The 10,083-nt window shown below is 42.9% G+C and overlaps 2 protein-coding genes across 2 annotated transcripts; both read right to left on the reverse strand.

Annotated features, from left to right (window-relative positions):
- Nucleotides 1-1,495: 1,495 nt before the first annotated feature.
- Nucleotides 1,496-4,003, reverse strand: LOC101158975 (endonuclease domain-containing 1 protein-like). Its single transcript, XM_004079722.4, has 2 exons — nucleotides 3,453-4,003; nucleotides 1,496-2,197 (listed from the first exon to the last, which is right to left on the reverse strand). The coding sequence occupies exons 1-2, from the start codon at nucleotides 3,744-3,746 to the stop codon at nucleotides 1,613-1,615; spliced, it is 879 nt and encodes a 292-aa protein (XP_004079770.2). The 5' UTR covers nucleotides 3,747-4,003; the 3' UTR covers nucleotides 1,496-1,612.
- A 2,303-nt stretch (nucleotides 4,004-6,306) lies between these two features.
- On the reverse strand, nucleotides 6,307-9,191 carry LOC101159225 (endonuclease domain-containing 1 protein-like). Its single transcript, XM_004079723.4, has 2 exons — nucleotides 8,665-9,191; nucleotides 6,307-7,027 (listed from the first exon to the last, which is right to left on the reverse strand). The coding sequence occupies exons 1-2, from the start codon at nucleotides 8,956-8,958 to the stop codon at nucleotides 6,368-6,370; spliced, it is 954 nt and encodes a 317-aa protein (XP_004079771.1). The 5' UTR covers nucleotides 8,959-9,191; the 3' UTR covers nucleotides 6,307-6,367.
- Between the last annotated feature and the right edge of the window lie 892 nt (nucleotides 9,192-10,083).

Consider the following 10,083-nt stretch of genomic DNA (forward strand, 5'->3'; position numbering starts at 1 on the left):
AAAAAAATGTCTTGAAGAATCAGGTAAAAAAAAGAGGTGTGCAAATAATCCACACATGGTTTAGTTAGCATTTTTGCTGTACTTTGCTTTTTTCTTTTATGTCTTTTTGTTAAAATTTCCACCTTATTTTTCCAATTTTTTTTTTATATCTTTAAAGACACAAGAACTATTTTTTAGAACTTCGATTAGATTCTTTAGCTTGATTTCTATTATTATGAAAATGAGGGTGCAGTTTAAAGACCCCCTTCAATGAAAATGGTGTTTGTCACACGTTCTAGTAGCATTTTTCTCACGATGAAGGCTATATATAAGGAAAACGTGAGCTTAGAATTAGATTTCATGCAATTCTTCATTTAAAGTGTTGTGATATGGGGGGAAAAGCCATGTTGATTGAAAAAGATTGTATTAGTGATGTAGAAGCCACAATCTCCTTGCATCCACTTGGAGACAAAAGGATCCATGTACATGCCGGTATCTGGCTCAAAACTGTACGACTGCATAGCTCCAAAGTTGCTCAACATTTTTGTTGCACTGGTAATGCTAGATTGGGGCTGTAAGCTAGCGGGAAGCACATAAAAATGGATGGGTGAAGGGAAAGGGGGTCGGGGATGCACCGTGCCAACGACCCAGCTCACAAGCCAGAAATGAATTTCTAATGAACTCCTGTCACCTTTCAGAAACTATGTTCTAGAAAAAGACATGGCATTAAAAAATATTTTTCCCTCAAATTAATAATTTGTGGTCAAAATTTTGTATTTTGAGACCACAATTTGGCATTTTGTGGGCACAAATAAGCATTTTGCTGAGGGCCTTTGAGAGCAAAAGCAGAAAATAACCATTGGTAGGTTTAAACCACATGAAATATGAAGCGCTACATAAATGAAGAAAAATGCGAAACAAAAAATATGAGTGGAAATAGAGAAAGCATTTGAAACAAATTAACCTAAAATTGAAAAGCAGGGAAAAACTAGCAGTGGCTGCATATCCGGAAGAAAAAGAAGGGTTGAATGCTATATTACTGAATGAAAATGACACTTAAAGAGTAATAATTGGCAAAAAAAAAAAAAAAAAAAGAAAAGAAAGAAAAAATCAAATTTGGCTATAAATAAAGTGGAGACAGCACAATAATAAAAAAGATATGTTTGGGAGAAATGCAGCCGCTGGGTTTCAAAACGGTCGAAATTGTGTCACGTGTCATGCCACTACGCCACCAACCAGGTACACTTGACAGGACATGTAATTCATATAATCCTGGAAAATCTTGAAAGGGTTTCAAGGACCAAAAGCTGAAAGAGCTAAACATTTTAATAGTTGAATGGTTAAAATAGCTGAAACTTTGTAGAAGGAGTTAAGCTGTAAAAACTGGCGGAAGATACTATAATAAAGAAAGAGAAACGGGGAAACAATGCTTTATAGCATTCAACCAATAAGGAGTTTAATCTGTAACATTCACATGAAAATGGGTGAATAAAACTAGAAGCCCCCCACTTATTTAATTTGTTATATTTTGTTTTTATTGTAACATTGTTTTTCATTTCATAATCTTTCTGTTATAAGTTCACAAATCTTGATGACATCATGTGTAGTTTTGCGCAGAAACACAATTTGCTCCTCATCTGTTTTTTGGTGGGACACAGTCGCCAGCAAATATCTGGAAGTTCTTGCTGACGAAGGTCGTCTTCTCGAGGAAGTCCTTCAGCTTCTGGACGGACATTTCCACCACGTTGTTGTTTTCCTCCACATTTAGGGCGTAGTGTGCGAAAGAAGGGAATTTGTGGCGCTCACCGAACGGCGTGTTTTGGTCGTAGTCGGCGCAGCAGTAGGCCGACCACACATACTTGGGCACCGCAATGCGATCCATGTTGTCCCGGCGGATCCTCTTTCCAGACGTGGTGACGCCGGTCACGATGTAAGCTGTGCCGCGGCAGTAGTTGTTCAACCTTTTACGGACGATGTGCTCCTGTCTGCTCCAGACTATGTTGGTGAAAACGGGCACCATGGGAACTACGTTGGTGAGGGTGTAGGTGGAGGCTTTGTCGTCGAGCTCGTCCTGATGCTCGTCTGGGTTCAGGGTTCCCCGCTCGTAATGTATGGCGTTGGTGTAATCCTCCAGGATCGCTTGGGAGTCCTCAAAGTTCAAGTGCATGATTCTGCGCGGGAAGGGCTGCATCTCATCTGTTTCGGAAAGCGTTGACAGCTGTGCAAATAGAAAAGCACGTTTAAACAGCTGGATAAAACAAAGCATGAGCATGAGAAACACTATAAGGTAAAAATCTATAATCAGTAAAACGCTCCTCATATTAGACCCTTTTATATCGGTGCTGTTGCCGGCAACAGCAAAATTACACACACTCCTTGAACTACCATAACTTTTCCACTGATGTAACTGTTTACGCAATTAACATAATTTCAACTATGGAATATTATCAGTATAGTCGATATTGTGTAAAAGGGAAAGAGTTACATTACTTATAAAAATTTAAAATTTGTGGCTACAGCAAATAACACGTTTTTTAAAGTACCATATCTCTTTGACCAATTACGCAATAACTCCAACGGATTCTGACGCAGAGAGAAGGGGCTTTCCGCAGATATTTAACACAAAGGCAAAGCCAACATGCTTTCCTCCGCTTCAGAATCAGTTGGAATTACGTTAATTGCATAAACGACTAAAGAGTTACTCGAGAAGATGTAAAATTCGTAGCTATAGCTCCAGTGTTAAATGGTTATTTCTAGCGTTGTCACTGGCGACGACAAGATAACACACGTTCTTTGAACTACCGATATTCTTTGACCGATTATGCAATAACTCAAATGGATTCTGACACAAAGAATAAGCCAACATGGTTTTTGCAGTTATACAAAAATCAGTTACCGCATATGCGATCTTCTTCCTCTTTCGGCTTCTCCCATCAGGGAACAAGTCGCATGGTATATTTGGCAATGTTTTACGCCGGATGCCCTTCCTGACGCAACCTTCTCAAACCGGGCTTGGAACCGGCACAAAGGTAGAGAAGGGAACAGGGAGCAGCCCGGAGTCGAACCCTGGTTTCACGGACGGAAGGCGCCGCAAACCAGCACGAGCTAAACCAACTCCCCAATTGACCTAAACTGGCTCCCAATAACTAAGACGCCACTGGGAACACTTTTGTCTTCTTCCTCTTAGTTACCGCATTTGCGATACAAACACTTTATGTGTCATTTCGCACTTTGTGTTGCTTTTTGGCGTAAAGCCACTTTTTTCTATGAGTCAGAATAATTTGGTTCACGTTTATGATGAAAACACTGTAATACTTTAAAGTGTTGCGTCTTACAGCAAAGCTACTATTCTCACTTCAAAATCCATTACTTTTATTGCGTCAATGGTTCAAAAGTTTCGGTAATTCAAATAAGATCAAGCCTGGAGCTAAAGCTACTGGTTGTCAAGCTTAGACTTTTCCAGCTTTCCTTACCTGAGGTTCGTACATCCATGGGACGTCCACACATCTCTCCCCATCCGTACGCTTAAAAGTGTAGGCAGAGTACACGGGTATACGAAAGCCAATGTGGTACAGAGTCACATAACGGGCTTTCTTGTTGTAAAATTGGCAAATATATCGCACAGGGTGGTGCTCCAGTCCTCTCGGTGGTGTTTCCATGTAAAAGAATGCTTTGCACTCGGGAGACAGCTCTTTTTCCACCCTGCATCTCGCCGCCGACATCAGTGTGCTAAGAAACACAAAGCTAAGGTGTAAACCCAATGCCATCCTCTACAGGAGTCTTCTCGCGAATAGTCCTCTATAGTGAGCCGAGTTAGGTGTAGACTTTACGTCTGCCGGTGGAGCTCAGTGGAGCAGCTATCGCAGGTAATCATGGTTCAGTATGCAAAGCGACTGAGGTAGTACCTCACACCGCGGTTGATCCACCCACAGACAGAACAGCCGGAGCACTCCTCAGGCACAAGTTATAAAAGAAACTATTTTTACCTGGTCTAGGAGGTCAACACCAATCAGGCAGGAAAAGACAAAAATACTCGCACCCTTGTTGAAATAAAATTAGCTTTAACACTTTTGAGAGTGGACCAAAGAAACGATTGGAAAAACTATTTATTCCTGAAACAAGCGGAACGTCAGAGGGAAAACAGTTAAAAAGAAACAATCGATGGTTAATTAACGGTCACTTATATTAACCCTTTAACACTTGAGCTGTCACCAACGAAGCAAAATAACACACATTTTGTACTGCCGTAACTCTTTAGGTGGTTTCTCAATTAACGTATTTCCAACAGATTCTGACACAAATTCAGCTTAACGTTGCTTTTCTCAGCTTCAGGATCTGTTGCAAATTATGTTAATTGTGTAAACAGCTAAAGAATTACCGGAGTTCAAAGGATGTCATCACTGTTGACAGCGTTAAGGGATTAAACATTAATCCAGTTGCACCTCTTCTTTTTTAGATCTTCCTTGAGACTAAATGGATTATTAGACTGGATATTGCATAACTATTATGATACATTTTGTTTTCAGAGATGCAACTTATCTTATCCCTTGTGCTATCTTAGATGACCCCACCCTTACATTGACGTGTTCTCCCTACCATGAAAAGGCTGGATAAAGGTGGAAAGATTTCATGTAATCCATGGACACCAGTGAAGATCACAAATCATTGAAGAAAAAAGGTTCAGCCCACTGTCTAGTGGTTCTAGATGACCCAACTCCCAATGTTAAAGTGCCTAGGATAGCACAAGGGTTACTGCAGTGTTTACCAGTCCCATTTACAGTTCATAACCAACTGCAAGACAATGACACATCACTATCAACTGTATTAACAAACAGCATGGCCTTCTCCTTCCACTGGGAGGCAGTACCATTGGTGCATTTTTATTGTAATCTTTGGCTGGATCACTGCCGCCTTCACACCCACTTTCAATTTGCCCAAATGCCCCAACAGAGCTTGGGAGGAAAGACGCAAAGTTGGAGACTAACCAAACTGCCATCGTTATATGTCTTCAAGGCCAAACTCACAGAAACAGTCAATTCCACTAAATTCTTTAATTGTTTCACTTGATCTCTGATTTAACTGTTTTTTATGATTCATTGTTTTATGGTTTTTTTGGCTGTTATGTTTTTATTATCCTAGTATTGTCCAAGAAAGAAAGAAATCTGTTCTTCTTATTTGACCCTAAAACCTCTAAAGGTCAAGTAGCCAAAGGTTGTTGCCACATTTCTACAATGGCTTAAAACGTAATTTCGCCAATCAGAATCAAGAATCAAGAAATTAATGTTCTTAGACAGTACTGGGGGCCGCCTATTATTGGTTTTAATGATGGGAGTCACGATAAGGGAGAAATTTGAACGCAGAGCGCATTTGGCCCACGAGCCGGGCTTTGGACATGCCTGTTTTAATGTGTCTTTGAGTTAGTTATAAACTGAACTGACTAGCTTGGATTCTCTTCCAAAAGAGGTTTTTAATCTCAATTGGAAAATCCTGGTTAAATAAAGGTTACCGTAATAGTAATGATAATTATGATTACCATAAAATATTTATTAAAAGACTTATGTAATGCTTTTCTTAAGCCTTTCAGAGTAAACTATATCCATATTTATGCTTTGGCACACTAAGGAATGATTTTTTTTTAAATGAAATATGAGTTATTTTCTTACTACCCGGAAGTAAGATGACTCCATCTCTGAGGCTCCGCCTGTTGCTCCTTGTGGGTGTCGCCCATTTCATGAAGTCAACCCAGAGCCGGCCTTGGTATCGTATCTCCATTTCGCCCGCGAAAACAAAAAACATCCAAAAGATGGATGCGCTTGTTGTGCATATGAAAGGAAAGGGTTTTTGCTGCTCACCGCTAGCTCCGCAGGGAAAGTGGTTGTGTGTTAGCCTGACTATACACCTGACTATCGCCAGACTCTTCCTGGAAGGGGCTGTTCCCCGCGTCCATATGTATGAATGTGGGTCATGTTCTGGGATTGGGAGGGGTTGGTGTTCAGTGCACAGGTCTTCATGCTCAGAAATGCATGAATGGAGCAAAATAACGCTTTGGGGGTGTTTGTTGCGAGGAACTACCATTATATAACAATTTAAAGCTCAAAAAAGCTGATTTTGCATCATGGTTTTAAATGTACTTTTTTTTCTTTCAGTTACAGTCAATCCTACAAAGATGATCTCAATTTGTTGTTATATTGATGGTATTTTACCATGAAGAAATGGATAAAACTAAAGCCATGAGATTTAAGAAAGAGTTTGGATAATTATAGAAAATGAGGAATTTCTAGCTGACGAATTTGACTCAAAAACACACAAAAAACATTTTAAATTGGTAAATCTTACTTTATTGAAGTCAAACTGTATAATTCAGGAATTTTTAGCTTTGTTTTAAAGCTCAAGTTGACCGTCTTTCGTTTTTCCGTTCTTCTGGTTGTGGTTGGGTGACCGTCAAGTCTCTCCTCTTTTTTTTGAATGTTTTTTCTGACAAACAACCCTTGTAAAAAACCGTCATGTCCCTGTAAATGTCCACCTGGTTCCTCAGAAAACTCTCCAGAGTCTTCAGTGGCACCTCGACCACGCTAAAACCCACGTGTTCATTCAGCGCGTAGCCTCCGTAGCTTGGGAACATGAACCTGACCTCGTATGGGGAGTTACGGTCAAACCAGGGGCAGCAATACGCCAGCCACAGGTGTTTCGGTGCCGTCATACGGTCCCTGTTGTCTCGTCGGATGGCGATCCCCGGAAGAGTCACTCCCGTCACGATGAAGGACTTGCCGTGGCAGAAGTTGTTCAGGCGCCGGCGGATGGTTTCCAAGTAGGGGTTCCATGAAGAATCCAAGAAGTCTGTGATCAGTGGGACCACGTTGGTCAGGGTGTATGTGGAGGACTTGTCGTCGGGCTCTGCTTGGTGCAAGTCGGGGTTAAGTGGACCGCGTCTGTACTCCACGGCATCCGTGTAATCCTCCAACACAGCTTGACTGTCTTCCACCAGAGCTGGGGTGTCCTCACTCAGAGGGAGAACCCTCATGTTGCTGCCTTCATCATCAGAAGCCAGCTGGAAATGAAAGGATGGGAATGTGGTGTTTATCATCTGAATGTTTTACATTTCAACAGACATTTAAACTTAAGACGTTGGATATTCCTTTGGTTTTAAAGACTGGGTTGCAGTAGAGTACGTCTTCATAATAGTTGGAATCATTCTAAAACGAATGCCTCGGTCACATTCACAGGTACAGAGGTTGATCTGTACAGGTGCGTGTTTTTTTTGGAGGGGGGGAGGTTTCCTGGCCCATTGAGGATTGGGGACAGGTGGGGCTACTTCTTAAGAGGAGGGCAGGGGAATCTTGCAGTTCCCTTGAGGCTCTTGTCACTATCATTCTCATCACTATATGGGACGGTCACTATATGGGACGACGTGAAAGTGGAACGTACCATTGGTGATGCTGTAGTGCCCTAACACCGCACTCCAGTCGTTGGTAAGATACGAATGCTGGCACCTTATTGACAGCCTCACCTGTACGTCATAAGTGTGGGTGACTCACATTATCCTCACAAAGACTTCATAATACACTTGCAAAACACATGACAATGGTACGTTCCATTTTTATGGCTGCAGGAGTCTTTAAGGGAACTGAAAGAAACTCCTGCGCTCCCCGTAAGATTCGGCTGCACCTCTCTACAAGCCTTCGTTGGTCCGGACAACCCAAAAACCCACAGCACCCATACGGGTCAACCCATATGTACGGGTGCATTTGACCTAAGCTGTATATCAGGGATGTCAGAATCCAGGCCTCTAGGCCAACCTGTTTTCCAACCAAGCTGCCATTGAAACTCCTTATTGGCTAAACACACCTGATCCAGGTAATCAGCAGCAGATAAGGCAGGATTTCTGGAAAACCAAGGCGGCCTTGAGGTCTGGAATTTGACACCCTTACTTTAAACTCTAATCTGGTACTTTCAGTAGTTTCGATTCAATCAAACAAACTATTTATTTATGTACTATCCACATACTACCAGACAAAGTGTTGGTAGTATGTGTCAGCAACACAGCTGTCCGGATCTGGTCCCTTCCACCTGCGGATCATGTCATTATCACGTTCACCTGTTGAGTATTTAAGGACCTCTTCAGACCTGCCCTGCTTCGGTTGCTATCTAGCTCTTCTCCTACAGTTCATGTGTTGTCTTGTTCTGGTTTTCGACCCCCACTACGTCCTCGGTTCTGCGCCTCCCATCACATCCCTGACTGGCTCCTCGTCTACTGTCTCGTCGGTCTTCACGGCTACTATACGTTTGCCTCCTCCTTTTGGGTTCCTCTGCCTCCCCGTCACCCTTCCTGGTTTTGAGCCACACCCGTCCCTACGGCCCCCAGGTGCACCTGTCCCCTCAGCGGATGCATGCAGACCCTCATCCCGCACGCTCCTTTAGCAAAGACATTAACCACCATCTACTTCCCAGAGCAGTCGCTGCTGCCACCTGGTTGCCAGGATACTACTTCATACTACTTCTAAGCCGAATAAACTGTTCACTTTTTCCAGTTTTTAAGTGCCTGCTTTTTCGGGTCCACTGGTCTCTCATTGTTCCTTATTTTTTACTAAAAATGTTGTTCCAACTGAACAAAAAATGCTGAACTGTTTTGTCAAAAATGTGATTTTCTTTGGACCGCTGCACAAATACTTGTCTTGTTCTCTTTACCTGAGGTTCAAACATCCACGGCGTGTCCACTCTCCTCTGCCCGTCCGACTTCTTGAAAACATAGGCGGAGTAGAGCGGGAGACGGCGACTGCAGTCGTAGAGCGTGGCATAGCGCTGCTTATCGCCATACGTCTGGCAGATCCACTTCAGGTTTGACCCCCTGATCCCTGCAGGAGGTGTTTGCATGTAGAAGAACTGGCTGCAGTCCTTGAAGCTGTTGGACACAGTGGCACTCCCCAGGTAGAAGACCCTCAGCAGGCAGAAAGACAGCAGGTCGAACAAATTCATCTTCATGTCAGCAGGCCCATCACAGAAAGCCCAGCAACTTCAGGAAATCCATTATTTCGCTTTTTCCAAATAATAAGATGCTCCATTTGTGCTGCTCTTGCTGGTTTGTGATGACAGTTGGAGTCAAACCAGCCATGCAAAGCAGCAGTGGTTCAAGGTAGACCTATTGGCTCCTGGCTTATCTGCTGTTCCCTTCTGCATGTGCATGACAGCATTGTGGTTACGTTCACTTTGTAGATTTGAACAAATGTGCACCTTTTAGCTTTCAATTTCTTCAAAACAGCTTGTTTGTTTCTTCGGTATGATGAAAAAATTATTTTTTTAGCCAAATCGCTGTGAATCAGGAGCAAATACTCAGAAATGCTATTTTGAGCTTATTTTTTTTTTTTTATAAATGTCCTCCGTTATGAGAAAACCGTGACTAGAACATGTTGAAAATACCATTTTCATGAGAGCGGGATATTTCACATGTCCATGCATAGCTGAGGTTTTTAATGCTACGGTCACATACAATACACTGCAACCGTGCGATGGGGAGGCATTGGCAGAATCTTCAAGATTGATTGAAGATGGTTGGCGTGGTCATAAATGTAGATGGCGGCGCTCAGGCGTTAGTCAGCAGCTCTGATTGGACGATGTGTAAATGTCTTGAGATGCGGCTATCCATATCAAGTACCACCAGCCGCCTGGTAGCCCCGGCGGTATATACAAAAAAGCGGGCCATTCTGAACCACTGGCCATTTTTTCTAACACAGATTTCGGGCACACATAATCTTGTCACTTGTCAAATTTGCAAAATTTTAGACAACATGCCTCCCAAGAAACCGAGGTAAGGAAAAGCCCCAGCGCCCATTGAAACAAAGCGGTCCAACCATTGGATGAAGAGCATCAATGCAGCGTTAATGCCGTGCCCCCTTTTACACACAGGACCCACGGGGGCTGGGATCGCCAGGTTGATGCCTGGTCATTGCTGGGCCCTCGGCCCGTGTGCTATAGCTCCTACTGCACTATTTCTAACAATCAGATGGTGGCAGTGGGGACGGGAGCACAGGGGCAGGGGGGTGGCTGGAGGGTGGCGACCTGAAATTGACTGATAATCAGACAGTTTTGGGGTCCTTGGAGACCTTCTTA

This window comes from Oryzias latipes, chromosome 18 (assembly GCF_002234675.1).
Source record: "Oryzias latipes chromosome 18, ASM223467v1".
NCBI classification, from domain to species: Eukaryota; Metazoa; Chordata; class Actinopteri; order Beloniformes; family Adrianichthyidae; genus Oryzias; species Oryzias latipes.